This window comes from Rhincodon typus, chromosome 6 (genome assembly GCF_021869965.1).
Source record: "Rhincodon typus isolate 14 chromosome 6, sRhiTyp1.1, whole genome shotgun sequence".
Lineage (NCBI taxonomy): Eukaryota > Metazoa > Chordata > Chondrichthyes > Orectolobiformes > Rhincodontidae > Rhincodon > Rhincodon typus.
Window position 1 is genome coordinate 62,847,407 of NC_063337.1, and position 19,551 is coordinate 62,866,957.

Genomic DNA, 19,551 nt, shown 5'->3' on the forward strand with positions numbered 1-19,551 from the left:
TTTGACTCATTTTCATGTTTAAAGCCTTATAAAATAAGACATGCGTTTAGATTGCCAGGCGTTTAGATTGCATTTTCCACAATCACAGGACATTGCATTAAGTTTTACAGCAATTAAATACATTTGAAATGTAATCACTGTTATGGAAATAATTAACTTGATTAATCTCCTTAATGTATTTACAAAAAATAAAGCACCATTAAGTCAATCATCCCTGCCCTATCCTAAAATGCTATCACACCATTAACTACTGCTGTCCATCCTCCATACAGCCATCTAGGTTGAAACAAATCTTCAATTTAGAAAAAAAAAATCCAATCCACATTTTCACTACTTAATATAAAGGACTCTTCGTGATGCAGAATCTTCTATTATCTAGTTCTGCGATTTCACATACTAATGGTCTGAGTCTTCCTTAAATCATATAGCTGAAATGGCCTGCACAACTGGACCAAGATAATCCTTTCATCTTTGATTAAAAAGATATCAAACAAATCCAACCTAGGGGTTTAAAAACACTTAACTGGAGAAGGGCCAATTTCAGAGGGTTGAGAATGGGTCTGTCCCAGGTGAACTGGATTGTGCGGTTAGCAAGCGTAATCATAACTGAACAATGGACTGCCTTTAAGGACTTGATGGATCAGGTACAGTTGAGGCACAATCTCACAAATGTGAAAAAGGAAGACAAACTAAGCCTGCTGAGGAAAGTGATAGAGTCAGAAAAAGCAGAAAGAGAGCTGACATGATAAATGTTAGGCTTATAATAGAAGTGAGAACCAGGCTGGAAAAAAAACCTCTTCAGTGAAGTAACTGGCAGACTTAGGAGAGAACACAATAAGTGAATGAAAGTAAAATAAGACTCTAAAAGTTGTCTGTAGTCATAGAAATAGGAAAAGGGCAGTAATCGGAGGAGTGGGGACAAGTAGGAACCAAAAGGAAATCTACATATGGAAGCTGAGAGCTTAGCTGAGATACTAAATATGCTGTTGCATCTGTGCTTACCAAACGAGATGCTGAAGTCAAAGTGAATGAAGTAGTTGAGATACTAAATGAACAAAAACATACTTTAGGGAAGCTGGCTATATCTAAAATTTATAAGTCACCAGAAGATGTATCCAAGGATGCAAAGGGAAGCAAGGATAGAAATTACGAAGGAACAAGCCATCTTCCACAAGATGAAATCCTTTTTAAAATTTGATTTATCTATTTTAAGTAGAGCTAGGCTTTCCAATATCACCTCTTCAGCAATTTTTAGTCCATCCAGTATCTCAACTACGTCTTTCACTTTTTAAAAAAGGATGTAACAGTGTAATCAGTTTAACCTAAAATAGGTTAAAAATCACGGATACGCGATTTTTGTCTGCAGATGTTGATTTTTTGTTGGTACTTATTTTTTGGCACGGATATGTGATTTCGTGAATTTTGATTTTGCGAAAGAGGATTTACTGTACTTGGACAAGTATAGTTTTGTTAGAAGTAAATCTTGATTAACAAACTTGAGTAAGCTTTTTATTAAACTGAGATAATATGAGCAGTAACATAAGGTTGATGTAGTACATGTTGGATTTTCAAAAGGAATTTGATAAAATGTCATATAGCAGGCTTGCAGAAGTATTAAAGCCCACAAATAAAAGGGACAGTGTCTGTACATACAAAGCTGGCTTTTCTTTCATTCATTTGTAGGACATGGGCATTGCTAGTTGGCCAGCATTTATCTCCTGTACTAGTTACCACTGAGAAGGTGGTGATGAGCTGCTTTCTTGAACTGTTGCACTCCATATGCTGTAGGCTGATCCATTTATCTGCTGCCCTTGTCCTTCTGGACGGGAATGGTCATGGGTTTCAAAAGTGCGGTATAAAGATCTTTGGTGAACTTCTGCAGTGCACCTTGTAGATAGCACACACTGCTGCTACTGAATGTCAGTGGTGGAAGGAGTGGATGCTTGTGAATGTGATGCCACTCAAGCAGGTTGCTTTGTCCTGAAAGGTGTCAAGCTTCTTGAATGTTGTTGGACCTGCACCCAACCAGGCAACTGTGGAGTCTTGTAGATAATGACAGGCTTTGGTGAGTCAAGAGGTGAGTTACTTGCCACAGTATTCCTAGCATCTGACCTGTTCTTGTAGCCACTGTGTTTACATAGCGAGTCCAGTTGAGTTTCTGGTCAATGGCAACCTAAAGGATATTGATTGTGGGGAATTCAGTGATGGTAACATTACTGAATGTCAAGAGGCAGTGGTTAGAATGTCTCTTATTGGAGATGGTCATTGTCTGCCATTTGTATGGCACTTGTTAGCCTAAGCCTTGGTATTGTCTGGATCTTGTTGCATTTAAGCATGGACAGCTTCAGTATCTGTGGAGTTGTGAATGGTTCTGAACATTGTGCAGTCATCGGCAAACATCCCCACTTCTGACTTTTTGAACAAAATGAACAAATGAAAAAGTACAGCACAGGAACAAGCCTTTCGGCCCTCCAAGCCTGTGCTGACTATCATGCCCTAATTAATCTAAAAACAAACCTGCCTTTTTTTGATCCGTATCCCTCTAAAACCTCCCCATTCACATACCCATCTAGGTGCCTCTTAAATGTCTTCAATGTGCCCACTTCCACCACCTCTTCTGGTAGTGCGTTCCAGGCTGCTACCCCTCTCTGCGTGAAAAACTTGCCTCACACATCTCCCTTAAACTTTCTCCCTCTGACCTTGAACCTGTGCCCCTTGTAATTGAAACTTCAACGCTGGGAAAAAACCTCTGACTATCCACCCTATCTACGCCTCTCATAACTTTGTAGACCTCTATCAGGTCTCCTCTCAGCCACCATCTTTCCACTGAAAACAATCCTCGTCTTTTTAACCTTTCCTCATAGTCAATGCCCTGGAGACCAGGCAACATCCTGGTGAACCTTCTCTGCACTCTCTCCAAAGCTTCCACATCCTCTGCCACTGTGGCCTAATAAGGGTTTTATACAGCTGCAACATGTTTTGCCAACTCTTGTACTCCACGCCCTGGGTGATGAAGGCAAGCATGCCATATGACTTCTTAATCACCTTGGCTACCGGTGTTGCCACTTTCAGGGAACTGTGGACCTGCATGCCCAGATCCATCTGAATGTTAGTGTTCCTAAGGGTTCTGCCATTTACAACATAATTCACACCTAAATTTGATCCTCCAAAATGCATCACCATGCATTTGTCTGGATTAAACTCCAACTGCCATTTCTGTGCCCAAATCACAAATCTATCTATCTATCTATATCCTGTTGTATACTTTCACAATCATTTTGATGGAGGAAAAAATCATTGATGAAACAGCTGAAGATGGTTGGGCCGAGGACACTACCCTGAGGAACTCCTGCAGAGATGTCCTGAAGCTGAGATGTCTGTCCTCCAACAACCAAAACCAATATTGTAGCTGTACTGGAAGAAAAAACTGGAAGCAGGGTGAATGGCTGTTTTTGATTGGAGAAAGGTGGTGTTCTCGAGGAACTGCTGCAAGGAACAATATTTTTCTTTATAAATATCTCAATGGCTTAGACATGGGAATATAGGGCATAATTCCAAAGTCGAAATATGACAAAAATTCTGGATGTATTGCAAACTGTGGAAGAGGATAGACTTCAACAAAAAAAAAGTACACTGTGGAATAGGCAGACACTTGACGTATGAAATTTTATGTAAAGTAATGAGAGGTGCAGAGATGTTTATTGCAGTAATAAGGAAAGGTAATGGAAAATAAAAGGTAAAATTCTATTGAGAGTGCAGAATGCATGTGTACAAGTCTTAAGGTGGCAGTGCAAATGAAGAAAGTTGCTAGAAAGGCTTACAGGGTCTTGGGTTTTATAAATATAGAAACAGCATACAAAAGCAACAAAGTGGTTTGGCCTCAACTGGACTAATGGGTACAGCGATTTATGGAGAATAAGAGAGCTTTGGAAAGCGTGCAAAAAAGTGAATTTCCAGTGAATTCAAAGACTTCAGTTACATCAATAGACTGAAGAAGCAGGAATTGCTATAATTAACAAATTTGAAAGATGATTTGATAAGGTGTTCAAAATCACAAGGGGTCTAGACAAAGTAGATAGTGCAAAAAAGTGTTTCTGTTGGCAGCAGATTCAAAAACAAGAGGACACAGATTTAAAGCTGTTAGCAAGAGCAACAATGGCTAGATGGAGAAAGTCATTTTTATATAGCATGTGGTTAATATCTAGAATGCACTGCTTGAGGATGCTGGAGGCAGATTCAGTTGTAGTTTTCAAAAGGGAACTCGCAATGTAACTGAAAACAAATCCAAAGGGCTCTGTAGAGGGGCTAACTAAATTTCTCTTTCAGGGAAGAAATCCAACACATTTTCAATTGGCTAAATGATCTCATCTGTGCTGTAATTACTTCTGTACCGCTACACCGCATCCCCAAGTTAAAAGGCCCAAATTTCTTGTCCGAGTGTCAGAGTGCCTAAAATTAGTGAACCCACAACTGAGCCTTTACCAAGGCATCTATATTCCCAACTTTAAGAAGGTCAAAACAGAACTCGAAATGTGGTTTGACCAAGTTGCTGTGCATTAAAAAAAAGGCTAAGATTGGCTTGAGCCATAATAGAACAATGGCAATATTAAGTTGGCAGTCGATTTTATACTATAATGGATTTGCTTTACCGTTCCCTTTAATGATAATCTTTATGGCATTGATTATACACCTTCAACTGATCCATTCACGACCACTCCCAAACCCTTATCCTATGTAGGAGCCTTGAGGATTTGAATGTACTTCAGACAGAATTGTGAATATACTTGTTACACAACTCAAAATAATATCTATTCCTGATATTTTACCATGAAAGAAATAACTTTTAATATCTTAGTTCTTCAAAATTAACTTTAGTTTCATTTTCCTGCTTACGCACTTTACCTGCAACTTTTAAAAAAGGCTAAGCCATTAAAAAACAACACTGACTCTCAATCTTATTAGAGGCTTTTCTGGTTGACGAGGATTTCCAATACGTTCTCTTTCAGCAACATCCAACATTCCTTCCACCTACAAGATAATTAGAGATAACAAAAATTAGTTGAAAAGAACTACTGTTCAATAAAAACTAGTTCAGAGTCTCTATTCATTGCAACAGTCTCAATATTCGCTCTATTCTGTAGATATTTACCATGTATTCTACTCAAGTACGTTGTAACATTCTCAAACAAACCATAATAGAAGTACACAATTATTGACCATACTTGTATGACCCATAGTGCAAACATGATGATATAAGTGTAAATAAGTTATATAGAATTCACAGTAGTTTCTGCAATGCTGTCAAGCTACAGCAGCACAGCATTTCTAGAAGTGCAGGGATAGATTCAGAACTGTGTTGTCAATTGTGAAAAAAAATTCATTCTCTGGAAGGGTGGAGACAGATGCATGCTTATGGCGTCCAAAATGAATAAGTTCATTTTGTGAAGTGAATCTGTTGTCATTCTTAAGTATTGATACAGGTCAATTTAGGATTGCAAACTGCTTAATGTGCTGTTTTAGCACTCACCCCTGCCCTACAGTTCATTAGTTGTGGCCTTATAGGTGGTTCCAAAATCTATTTTCATGCATTACTGTTACCATAGTATGTTTGTTGTCATTTATGAAAATATTTATGGCTTCTTGCTACTTTGATTGAACAAGATAACAATAGAGATTACTGAACGGGCAATTCAAATATCAAGCCCATCTATTTATACTTAGAACATAAGAATATGTGAAAATCTTGTGCATCACTGCCAGGGCTCCTTCTATAGAGAAAACTGCTGGCTTCCAGGTGAATTTACATTGTTATAGCCCTAAAAAGATACTTTGCCCATACTCTTATTTCCTTCTTTTTATGATCAATGTGAATAGTTGGACGACTGTCATTATTTCACTCACAAAATCAGTTTACAGGGAAGTTGATCAACCAACTTAAATCATTACAAGTGCAATAGCTACAAACAAATTAAAGTCAGTAACTTAATCAATGAAAGTAAAGAATTCAGCTTAATTATGCTTAAATACTTAGGGTTCCAAAGATACTTAGACAAATGATTACATTATTACATTATTATGTTATTATTGCAAATGAATGTGGAATTGAGAGAAAAACAAAGTATCCTTAACTAAATATGAATGATTTTTGACAGAACCAACTCAAAAACATTAAGAACGGAATCACTCTAAAGAAGTACGATAAGTAAGAAAACATCAAAGATCAATTCCAAATCCTTCAGCTCCTATTTTCTAAATTAGAAAATTACTATGCATGTTAACACAGCTCATTGAAATATTTCAATCATGTTTTGTTCTAGTTCCTGATGTCCAATGGCAGGCATCGTACATTGCCAAATAGGCAGTAAGCCAGCCAAAGGCTTCTGCTAAAACCATCAGGAAATTAGGAACGATGCAAGCATTCCAAACGGCACCCTCACCAATATGCAATCTTGGGAGAAAAGTTCTTAGACTAAGCTCAGCACCATCTTCTGCAGTGTGGCTTAGGTTGAGAAATGACTTATTGTATTCTATTGACTTACCTTCTCTTCACAGAAAGCCTCTATTTTCTGTGTGACTTTGGGGTGATCTGGGTTAAATATATCAGGACAACCTGCAAGGATAACATCTTCAATAGAGAACTGGCGAATTGTTTTCAAAGGAATCTTCCGCATGTTCATTTTCTTTCCTTTAATTCGTAACAGCCCAACATGTCTATAAATCAAGAGGAATAAAACAGTTTAAATATCAGCAATAATGTCATCCATATTGATCTCACTTGATTGTAACTCAAATGTGCAGGCTTTAAAGAAGTTCAACAGAGATATTGAAGTGAATGTTTAAAATCCATGCTGCTAGAGAGCATACATTAACTCAGCACATAAATCTGACAGGATTGGTAAGATGACCTCAATGTCCAAATTACTTATATACCCACTGCACAAATCTCTGTACTAGCAGTACTACTTCAGCACTTTTTAAAAAAGTTCTGGATGACAATCAGGTGTTTAAAAAGTTTAAAATATGTTTCAGAGTGCAATTTCGTTACTGCAAGCAAACAGCAAACCCAGAAAAATCAATGGGATAAATGGAAAATTGACAAGGAAGGAAAACTATGGGCAATTCTTATTTTTTTCAATGATACTTAGATCACAGAATCCCTACAGTGTGGACACAGGCCCTTCGGCCCAACAAGTCCACACCGACCCTCAGAGCATCCCACCCAGACCCATCCCCCTACAACCCACCTAATCTACACATCCCTGAACATTATGGGCAATTTAGCATGGCCAATCCACCTAGCCTGCACATCTTTGGACTGTTGGAGGAAACCGGAGCATCCGGAGGAAACCCACGCAGACAAAGGGAGAATGTGCAAACTCCACACAGACAGTCATCTGAGGTGGAATCAAACCCCAGTCCCTGGTGCTGTGAAGCAGCAATGCTAACCACTGAACCACCGTGCCACCCTCTAGTCCATGTATCACACAAGCAGTTTACTAGACTGTGATTTTATTGCTGAGGAATTTTGTTTTATCTACCCACTAAATAAATAGCAGCTTGTCTACATCATAGCTCTCACAATTTCTTAAAAGGAAATTGAAAAAAATCACTTTGTATAGCAAGTGATCCAATATATTTCAATACATTATCTGCTTTGCTACATATGAAGTGTAAAGAAACTTCTAACTTAGCATAGATGAATCTCAAGTCAAAGTACTAATTTAGTAGGACAAGAGTAAAGTCAAGTTTTAGGAGCATTATCACCTCCAAAATCCCAAGCCACATCATACCAGCTTCGTTTGGACCTATATCATGATTCTTTCATCATAACTGAGAGTCTATCCTAAACTTTCTTAATTAAGACTATAATGAGAACACCGATTAGATGCCGACAACTCCGCCTTTGACAAAAAGAGTACACGGACAGTTCATCAAAATCAAACTTTTAAAAATATGTTGCTAACAGTAAGAAATGCCTCTCAACTAACTGTACAATTGTGTTAGAACAAAATTAGCAAGGTAGACTTTAAAAAGGCATATACTTCTTTACAGCTTCTCCTGGAGAAAGAGAAGTAACAACTGTGCTTCCAGGCTGTGAGACATAGAACAGCTGCTGTTCATTTCTTGTCGGAGCTATCTTACATTCGTGTTCATGTCCCCAAATGACAAGGTCCAAAAAATCATCCAAAAATTGCTCAGGAATGTAATTGGTAGCTCCATGTTTGTACCTGTTTAAGAAATAACAAATTGTATAAACATTCAACCATGTCATATTCAACTATAAAAGATATTTTTGAATGCAAACATTCCCAACACCAAGTCTAAAACTTCTGATTCACTTCTTCAGAAACTACTGACACTGAAGTAAACATTTTTGCATTTTTAAATTTTCTTCTGATTGAATGAGAAATGACTATCTCATTAGTTCCTCAACAGCTCAATTTCTTAAAGAGATCATGGCACAATTTACTAATGGCAAGTTTCTTTAAAAAAGTTATCTTGCAGAGAGTTTTCTTCCAGCATTTCTAATGGTTCAGTGACTTACATTCCAAATATCATCACAACAGAGCAATAATAAAAGCAGCATCTACATCCTGCTTTCTCTTACAAAAGATTTGGCATTACATTTTTTTTAAACACCTGATGACTTCTCGGAGTATACAATTATAAATAAAATGCATCAAAAAAAAAAACTCAAAGATCGCACCAGAATTTGTAAATTTCTGCAGATGCAGCAATGTAATTCCTTTTTTCCCCTCATCCAGTCTTCCAATTAAAATTGCTTGGTAATGTTATTTTCCACCAAATCACTAATTTGTTTGTTTTTTTTTACCTGTTTTGATGAATAACAAATATGTTAAACCAGCTATCTTCATCTTCCTTTGGCCTAAGCATAGTAACTTGCTTATTTACAAACATTCGGTAGAGACGCTCATCTGGGATGGCTCCTGTGAATTCATAGAGCACACACAGCATTTTACCAAAATTCCAATGGATTTCAAGTTAAATAAGACACATCACTTTCTAAATCACGATTCTTAAAATCCTGCAACTATACTGCATGATTAGCATTACTTGTACTGAATTCAAACAATTGTACTAAACATGTTTGTTGGAAATATTTTGCTGATTTTCCCCTTCCACAATCATAATTTGTCTAGATGTCAGCATCTGCTAAATTTTAAGATTACAGACTGGGGTACAGATGAGATGTAGCCTTAATGGGGATCCTTATTCACTGTTCAGAACATCCCAGCAATGTCACTAACCTGAACATAAGTGAGGACAAAACAGAATCCAATTAGCCACTTGCTCGTCAGATGGATAGTCTATGCTGGTCTGACCACACATCTGGTAAGGTTGCTCAGAAGCAGGAACACGCTGCAGAGCCACCTGACCAGAGGTGCAATCTCCTGTTGGGAGGACTAAGTGTGACTGAGGAATTGGGGAGGGGGCCTACCTCCATCCTGTTGCAGTACCTCTGCTAATGTTGTACAGCACGGCTGCTCAGGAAACTGGTCACCTCCTGCAAGCAGCAAAAATGATTATCCTGCAGCACCAAGGAGGCTACACTTCAATAAAAAAAAGGTACTTTATTGACTGAGATTGGGAGCATGCCAAATGAATGCAAGACTTTCCGTCTGTGTTTTTTGGACCCTGCTTTTGAACTGTGTATGCAGCTGGGTTGGGTGAGGGTGTGGGAAGTGGGGATCTGTGGCTTACTTGCACAGTTCTTGCAATTTCCCTGTAATCATTCCACATCCACATTCACTGCAATGTAATCACAATCTCTCTTGCTCACACATTTCCACTTGAAAATGAATGCAGTTGGTTCCCTGCTGGATTTACCTGTTAACCAATCTTGTGATGCAGACGAAAAAGGGTTTTAAAATTCACAAGATGACCCATATTTTACCTCCCTGTTCCTGGGGTTAGTTTGAGCTGCAGGACTGGGTATTGGGCACGGGGCAGAGTTCTGTCTTTATGACAAACACCTGGTTGCTTTCACATTGTGTGGTGTCAACTAAACAGCTCCTTTGTTTTGTCATATGGATAGCAATAACAACTTCTCTTCATATAGCACTTTAAATGAAAAGAACCATCTCATGATGCTTCACAGGAGCATTATAGAACAAAATATGACGTTAAAACACATAAGAACATTAAAACCAGGAGCAGCAGTCATCAATTCAGCCCCTGGAGCCTGCTCCGTCATTCAATACGATCATGGCTGATCTCATCTCAGTCTCAATTCCACTTTCTTGCCCACTCTCCATAACCCTTCAACCCATTACTAACTAAAAACCTGTCTATCTCCTCCTTAAACTTATTTGATGTCCTGACATCCACTGTACTAGAGTGTAGTGAATTCCAGATTCACAATTCTTTGAGAGAAGCAATTCTCCCTCATCTCTATTATAAATCTGTCATCACTTAGCCTAAAACTGTGACCTCTTGTTCTAGATTGCCCCACAAGAGGAAACATTCTCTCTACGCCTATTTCGTCAATCCCCTTTAGCATCTTATTTACCCCAATTACATCTCCTCTCATTCTTCTAAACTCTAACGAGTATAGAGTTGTAGAGTCATAGAACATGGAAATAGAGCCATCAGTCCATGTTGAACATAATCCCAAACTAAACTCATCCCATCTGCCTGCTCCTGGCCCATATCCCTCCAAGCGTAAACTGCCCAATCTCTCCTCACAAGATAAGCCTTTTATCTTGGGAATTAATCCAGTGAACCTTCTCTGAACTGCCCTCAATGCAATTACACCCTTCCTTAAGTAAGGGACCATAACTGTACACAGTGCTCCAGACGTGGTCTCACTAAAACCTTGTATAATTTCCACAACACTCTTCTTGTTTTATGCTACATTCCTTTAGAAAAACTGCCAAAATTCTCTTTGCCCTCCTTGTTACCTCCTGCACCTACATACTAGCTTTCTGCAATTCATGCACGAGGACACACAGATCCCTCTGAAATGAAGCATAATGAGCTTTTAGGTCAGGTGAACAAAAGCTTGGCCAAAAAGGTATGTTTTGCACCATAAGAACAGGAATCGGTCATTCAGTCTTTTGAGATCCAATGAGATCACGGCTGATCTGTGGCCTAACTCCATGTACCTGCCTTTGGCCCATATCCTTTAATACCTTGGCTTAACAAACATTTATCTATCTCAGATTTAAAATTAACAACTAATCCGCATCCAAAGCCATTTGTGGAAGAGTATTTCAAACATTAACCACCCTTTTTGTGTAGAAGTTCTTCCTATAATCTCTCCTGAACGTCTTCTTTGCAATGAGAAAGTTCACCTGCTGGTATGAGGCACTGCTCATCTCAATAAACATAATTACAAAGATTTATACATCATTAATTTACTATTTATGAGAAATTCTCTGCTGCATTTATGTAACAAGGTACAACACTTCAAAATTTTGGTATTGCAGAAAACACAAAAAGAAGCCATAAAAATGCATGCTCTTTCGGTAGACATGAGCAAACAAAGTATTTATACCAAACTCAAGAATCTCACCCAACCCATAGAGCGCCAGCTTAGTATTTCCTTTCTGCATCAGAACAGGGCTAATGTCAGTCTTCTCCACAGACATGGACCGACCAAAATGATTTACTAATCCAGCACAGCTCAAAAGATCCAAGGCACAAAGGGCATCTGCCTAAAAGAAATGAAGATGTCCAGTAGAATTAAAATGTAATATATACTGAATCAAGTTCTTAAAGGCAGAATATAAGGGCCTAATGACTTTCTCCATTTTTTTTATTTGTATGCTTCTTTTACATACCAGGTAAATGTAGTTAGGTAAATAATGGACAGCATAATAATGAGCACTGCTGCTTCACAGTGCCAGGGACCCAGGTTCGATTCCAAGCTTAGAGTCATAGTCATACGGCACAGAAACAGACCCTTTGGTCCAACTCATCCACGCTGACCAGACATCACAATATGACTTGTCCCATTTGCCAGCATTTTGACCACATCCCTCTAAACCCTTCCTATTCATATGCCCATCCAGATGCCTTTTAAATGCTGTAATTGTACTTGCCTCCACTACTACCTCTGGAAGCTCGATCCAGACACACACCACCCTGTGTGAAAAAGTTACCCTTCAGGTCCTTTTTAAAGTCTTACTCCTCTCACTTTAAACTTATCTAGTTTTGGCATCATCCACCCTAGGAAAAGATCTTGGCTAATAAGCCGATCCATGCTCCTCATGATTTTATAAACCTCTATAAAGGTCACCCCTCAGTCTCCAGTGCTCCAGGATTAAACATCCCAGCCTATTCAGCCTCTCCCTATAGCTCAAACCCTCCATTCCCAGCAACAACTTTTCTGCACCCTCTCTAGTTTAATAACATCCTTCCCACAGAAGGGCAACCAGAATTGTACGCAGCATTCCAAAAATAGTCTCACCAATGTCCTGTACAGTCACAACATGACATCCAACTGTGAAGTATGCACAATCTCCTGTGGCTGTTTGGGTTTCTGCTGTTGCTCTGGATACCTCCCACAGTCCAAAGATATGCAGGTTTAGTTGACTGGCCATACTAAATTAATTGCCCCATAGTATCCAGGGACGTGCAGGCTAGTGGATTAGCCATGGCAAATCCAGAGTTATGGGGATAGGATGGAGGGCGGAGTCTTGGTGGCATGCTCTTTAGAGGGTTGGTGCATGATTGGCTGAATGGCTTCCTTCTGCAGTATAGGGATTCAATGAAAACAAAGAACTCCACACGTTGGATGACAAGGGAAACTGTAAGGTTAGTCAAATGAGAAAGGGAAGCATACGACAAGTCTAGGCGGCTACAAATTGCTGAAGCCCTGAAGAAGTACAAATAAATTAGGAAGGAACTTAAATGCGCAATTAGGAAGGCAAAAAGGGGCCACGAAATGTCTTTAGCAAACAGGGTCAACGGGAATCCCAAGGCTTTTTATGCATATGTTAGGAGAAAGAGGGTAACAAGGGAAACAATACCCCCACTCAAGGATGAAGGAGGGAAGTTATACACAGAGCCACAGGAAGTGGGGGAGATCCTGAATGAGTACTTTGTATCAGTTTTCACCAAGAAGAAGGACATGACTAATGTTGAGGTCAGGGATGAGTGTGTGAATACTCTTTAGAATGTCAACATATTGAAAGAACAGGTTTTGGGAATCCTAAATTGCATTAAGATAGACAAGTCCCCAGGACCAGATGGAATCTATCACAGGTTTCTCAGAGAGGCAAGGAAGGAAATAGCTGGGGCACTGGCAGATATCTTCACATCTGCATTGACCACAGGTGAAGTTCCAGAGGACTAGAGATTAGCGAATTTTGTTCCCTTGTTGAAGAAAGGATCCAGGGATAATCCAGGAAACTATAGGCCGGTGAGCTTGACGTCCATGGTGGGGAAGCTCTTGGAGAAGATACTGAGGGATAAGATATATGCGCATTTGGAGGAAAATTATCTACTAAGTGACAGGCAGCATGGTTTTGTTCAGGAAAGGTCATGTCTCACCATCTGATTGAATTTTTTGAAGAACTAACCAGGATAATTGAAGAGGGAAGGGCTGTTGTTGTAGTTTATACGGACTTTTGATAAAGTCCCACATGGCAGGTTGGTACAAAAATTAAAATCTCAAGGGATTCAGGGTGACCTGGCTAGATGGATAGAAAACTGGCTTGGTCATAGAAGACAGAGGGTAGTGGTGAAGGATGTTTTTCAGAATGGAGACCGGTAACTAGTGGTGTTCCACAGGGGTCAGTCTTAGGTCCTTTGTTGCTTGTAGTATATATAAAATGGACTGGAGGAAAACGTGGGCGGTCAGATAAGCAAGTTTGCTAATAACACAAAGATTGGTCAAGTTGCTGATAGTGCCCAGGATTGTGAAAAGTATACAACAGGATATAGATAGATTGGCAACTTGGATACAGAAATGGCAGATGGAGTTTAATCCAGACAAATATGAGGCAATGCATTTTGGAGGATCAAATTTAGGTGTGAATTATGTTGTAAATGGCAGAACCCTTAGGAACACTAACATTCAGAGGGATCTGGGCATGCAGGTCCACAGTTCTCTGAAAGTGGCAATACAGGTAGCCAAGGTGATTAAGGCGGCATTTGGCATACTTGCCTTCATCACCCAGGGCGTGGAGTACAAGATTGGTAAAACATGTTGCAGCTATATAAAACCCCTATCAGGCCGCATTTGGAGTACTGTGTGCAGTTTTGATCACCACACTAGCAGAAGGATGTGGAAGCTTTGGAGAGAGTACAGAGAAGGTTCACCAGGATGTTTCCTGGTCTCCAGGCCATTGACTATAAAGGAAGTTTAAAAAGACTAGGATTGTTTTCAGTGGAAAGATGGTGGCTGAGAGGAGACCTGATAGAGGTCTACAAAATTATGAGAGGCATAGATAGGGTGGATAGTCAGAGGCTTTTTCCCAGCATTGAAGTTTCAATTACAGGGGGCACAGGTTCAAGGTCAAAGGGAAAAAGTTTAAGGGAGATATGTGATGGAAGTTTTTCATGCAGAGTGGTAGCAGCCTGGAATGCACTACCAGAAGAGGTGGTGGAAGTGGGCACATTGAGGACATTTAAGAGGCACCTAGATGGGTACATGAATAGGAAAGGAATAGAGCGATATGGATCAAAAAAAAAGGCAGGTTTGTTTTTAGATTAATTAGGGCATGATGGTCAGCACAGGCTTGGAGGGCCAAAGGGCCTGTTCCTGTACTGTACTTTTTAATTTGTTCTTTTGTTGCAAATCTGCAACTAAAGCAAAAATTTTAGGAGAAAATCACCAAGTCTGGCAGCATACGTGGAGAGAATCAAAGTAAACATTTTGAGTCCGGTAACACTGGATAACGAGGGAGGTTATGAATTTATTCAAAAGGGAAAAAGAAGCATACATAAAGTTTTTGAAGCTGGGCCTATGTGGAATATAAAGAAAGCAGGAAAGAACTGAAGCAGAATTAGGACAGCAATTAATGGCAGGGCCTTGGGCAGCGTTGGAGAACAGAGGGACCTATGGGTGCAGGTAAATAATGCTTTGAAGTTTGTGTCACATAGAGATAGGGTGGTTAAAAGGTGTTTGGCATGCTTGCCTTCATTGCTCAATCCTTTGAGTATAGGAGTGGCAAAGTCATGTTGAAGTTATACAGGACATTGGTGAGGCTACTTCTGGAATACTGTGTCCAATTCTGGTCGTCCAGGTATAGGAAGGATATTATCAAGCTGGAGAGGATTCAGAAGAGATTAACCAGGATGTTGCTGGGTATGGAAAGTTTGAGTTATAAAGAAAGACTAGATAGGCTGGTACTTTTTCCACTGGAGCATAGGAGGTTGAGAGGCGACCTTATAGAAGTTTATAAAATATTGAGAGGTATAGAGTTAATTGTAGTTGTCTTTTCCCTAGGATGGGGGATTTCAAGACTAGTGGGCACATTTTAAAGGTGAGAGTAGAGTAATGTAAACATGAGACACGAGAGGCAAATTTTTCTTACAAAAAGCGTGGTTCATGTGTGGAATGAACTTCCCGATGAAGTGGTGAATGCGGGTACAATTACAAAGTTTAAAAGACATTTGGATTGTTACGTGAATAGGAAAGGTTTGGAGGGATATGGGCCAGGAGCAGGCAGGTGAGACTAGTTTAGTTTGGGGTTATGGTCGGCATGGACCAGGTGGACCAAAGGTCTGTTTCCGCGCTGTATGACTCTATGACTAAGAAAGGTTAAAGAGAATCTCAGGGCATTCTATACATACATTAAAAAAAAAGAGGATAACAAGGGAGAAAGTAGGACCAATCAAGGACAAAGGAGGGAACCTGTGCTTGGGGCCAGAGGATGTGGGAGAAATCCTAAATGGGTACATTGCGTTGGTACACACTCAGCAGAAGGATATGGAAGATAGTGAAATTAGTGTGGAGCATGCTAATATGCTAGGGCATTTTGGGGTCAAGAAAAAAGTAGTGTTGGGTCTCTTGAAAAGCATTAAGGTAGATAGGTCCCCAGGGCCCGATGGTTTCTACCCCAGGTTACTGAGGGAGACAAGACAGGAGATTGGTGGGGCCTTGACCAAGATCTTTGTATCCTCGCTAGCCACATGAGAGGTCCTGGAGGACTGGCATGTAGGTCTGTTCAAGAAAGGAAACAGGGATAACCCAGGAAAATATAGACCGATGAGTCTCACATTGGTGGTTTGGAAGCTACTGGAGAGACTTCTTAGGGATAGGATTTATGTGCATTTGGAAAAGCATGGCCTAATTAGGGACAGTCAGCTTGGCCTTGTGTGGGGCAGGTCATGTCTTACTAACTCGATTGAATTTTTTGAGGAGGTGACGAAGGCGATGGACAAGGGTAGAGCAGTCGATGTTGTCTACGTGGATTTTAGTAAGGCTTTCAACAAGGTCTCTCATAGTAGGCTATAAGGAGACTGAAAAAAAACACGTTGTTCTCCCTGGGGCAGCAGAGGCTGAGTCGAGATTTGATAGAAGTCTATAAAATTATGAGATGCGTAGATTTGAGTTGACAGTCAAAATATTTTTCCCAGAGTTGAAATGTCTAATACTAGGAGGCAAACATTTAAGATGTAACCAATTTTTACAAATATGGAAAAAAAATTGGAAAAGGCTTAAAAGCTGATATGTGGGACGTTGTGTCCCATTAACCAGTGCCTATTCCTTTGATAACGGCAGCAACGTAGATAGGTTGGTAAAAAAGGTGTATGGCATGCTTGCCTTTATTGGTCGAGGAATTGAGTACAAGAGTAAAATGTCATGTTGCAGCTTTATAAGAATTTAGTTAGGCCACACTTAGAATATTGCATTCCATTTTGGTCGCCATATTACAGAAACAATGTACAGACTTTGGAGAGGTTGCAAAAGAGGTTTACCAGGATGCTGCCTGGATTAGAGGGTATGAGCTATAAGGAGAGGCTAGAAAAATGCAGGTTGTTTTCTCTGGAGCTGCAGAGGCTGAGGGGAGACTTGATACAAGTCTATAATATTATGTGATGCATTGATAAGGCTGATGGTCAGAATCTTTTTACCCAGTTACTAGGGGGCATGCATTTAAGGTAAGAGGGGGAAAGTTCTATGGAAATGTGAGGGATAAGGTTTTTTTGTTTTTACACAGAGTGGTACGAGTCTGAAATATGCTGTCAAGGGTGGTGGTAGAGGCAGATATGATGGGGCATTTAAGGGACTTTTACATAAGCACAAGAATATGCAAGGAATCGAGGGATATGGACCAAGGGCAGGCAGGTGGGATTAGTTTAATTTGGTATCATGTTTTGCGCAACATCGTGGGGCAAAGGGCCTGTTTCTGTGGTGCATTATTCTATGTTCACAGACTTAGCTGAGGCTAGCAAAGGCATGGTAGCTACGTTTGCACGTGACACAAAGTTAGAAATTGTGTTGTGAAATGGATAGAAGGAATTTGCAGACAAATATAGATAGATGAGTGTGAGTGGGCAAATGGAGTTTAAATTTGGGAAAAGATGAAATTGTTCTCTTTGTCATGACAAATAAGGAACAGTATTACCTAAATGGAGAACAATTGCAGCATTCCAAGCTGCAGCGGAATCTAGTTGTTCTACTGCACAAGTCACAGAAAGACAGTATGGAGATACGGCAGTAATTGAGAAGGCTAATGGAATGCAAAAGGGAGAGGAATTCACTGAACATTTTTAAGTTTAAGTAGACTTTGTAATGCAATGGAATCAAGAGTTGTCAGGAGTAGGTGGGAATGTGGAATTCGAAACAAATAGATCATCCAAAACAAGAAGCAGGCTTGAGGAGCCGAACGGCCTACTTGTGCCTCTAATTTGTATATTGTATGGTCATTGTCTGCTATTTTTAACAATCGTAACCTGCAGCTCAGAGCTACATGCACTATTGAATATCTGCAGTGGACCAGTTCATGCAAGATGAGCACTGTCTAAAGTTTGCCTGCACTGCTAAAATCATAGGTAAAGTTGCTGTAGACCGCCCAGACAATAGGGCTGCTGTCTCGTTAGAGAGACCAGCTGGCGGTAAGTTTAACCTGAGGGTCACCATGCCTCAGACAAGGGGTAAGATTGAGAAGGTGAACCTTCATGGTCACCTCAGCCCATACAGAAAATGACCCATGCAGCTGGCGTCGCTCTCCATCGCAAACCAGCCAACCAGGCAACTAAGCTTTTAAAGTCATACTGCACCTCCAAAAGGAGAGGTGTATTTCAGACTGTAGCATCTAACGTAAGCAGCTTAGGGAACATGTCTGAACAGCAGAAAGAAAAGGATGGTGCTAGAGGGTAGACAAGGATTTTGGATACAGCGGATGAGGTCTTGATATAGGAGACTGGTTCTCTATCCTCAAGGGATCAAGTGGCCCTTCAAAGTAAACACAGCAAATGCAATAGGAATGGATACCATCACAATAAATGGCAACAGTAAAGCCCAAAGATCTGGGTAGCGTACCACAAGAGTTCAGTGATGTCACACAAGTCAATGCACTAAATGGTATATCCTCAAATCCACAAATGAACCCCTAGCCTTAGACACAGTTTAATGCACCACAGCCCTCTCATTCTCCTGACAACACCCTTGATTAATCACAACTCATAACTAACATGCTAACTGTGGCTTCACCTGACCCTTTAACATTTGACACCAACATCCCATACCTTTACACACTGCCAGTTTTGCAACTGCAACAGACACATCACTCAAGCGTGTTGCATCAGACTCAATGACACATTTGGCTCCTTCTGCAGGCCAAGGTAAAGCATAATTGCAGGCAGCAGCATCCTAACCAGTTGGAATAAGCATGGATGCATGTTCCTTACCCTTGTGGAGAAGGCCATGCTCACCAACATTGAAGCAATCACAACAGAGTTTACGTCCAAGGTGGTCTGGCATTTGTTGTCAGCATTGTGACAATGCTGTGGCTTTAAGAGGTTATTTTGACTTGGTTTTTTTTTGAAGAGAGGTTGTAAGGCAGCAGCGACAAGCTGTTTACCAAAACCACTACAGTAAACAGCTTGTGAGCCTTGAGGTTTTCTTTTAAAAGTTAGAACAACAGAACCAGCTCTCACATACCAGGATTTCTAGTTTTTATTTAATTTTTATGTTTAAAGTTAAACAGTTACTGTGATGGGCTTGAAGAAGTAGAAGCTTCTTTCCCCTCTCTCGATTACTGCCAAAAGCTAAGGGTTCTCTTCCTTAACTGCTAGATTGCATGAGAGACAAAATATGTTTTTCTGAATTTGCCTTTTTGACAAAGGATGTGTTTACGTGATGTTACTGTATTAGAACAGTAGTAGTTACTGTGACTGTTATACTGTTAAGTTTTCCAATTGAGTTAAGTTATTCTAAGTTTTTCCTTCTTGTATGGTATTTTAACTATAGTATTTAAATAACTTGTATTTTGCTTAATGTCGAGTAGTTTGACCAATCAAATTGCATCTGGAAAACAGCATGTTACATTCATCTTTAAAATAAGAAAAAGTTGGATCTACACTACCTTCTTAAAATAGCCCTCTCAGACGATTGGGTTGCTCTCTCATTAC

General features: G+C 39.9%; 1 protein-coding gene across 1 annotated transcript in view; it reads right to left on the reverse strand.

Moving 5' to 3' along the window:
• mre11a (MRE11 homolog A, double strand break repair nuclease) overlaps positions 1–19,551 on the reverse strand; it is a 90,481-nt gene that overhangs the window by 54,012 nt on the left and 16,918 nt on the right. The window contains exons 6-10 of the mRNA XM_048598396.1: positions 11,537–11,678; positions 8,834–8,948; positions 8,043–8,228; positions 6,540–6,711; positions 4,939–5,028 (exon numbers count right to left, since the gene is read on the reverse strand). Of these exons, the coding sequence (XP_048454353.1) occupies positions 4,939–5,028; positions 6,540–6,711; positions 8,043–8,228; positions 8,834–8,948; positions 11,537–11,678 (705 nt within the window). The remainder of the gene's footprint in view (positions 1–4,938; positions 5,029–6,539; positions 6,712–8,042; positions 8,229–8,833; positions 8,949–11,536; positions 11,679–19,551) is intronic.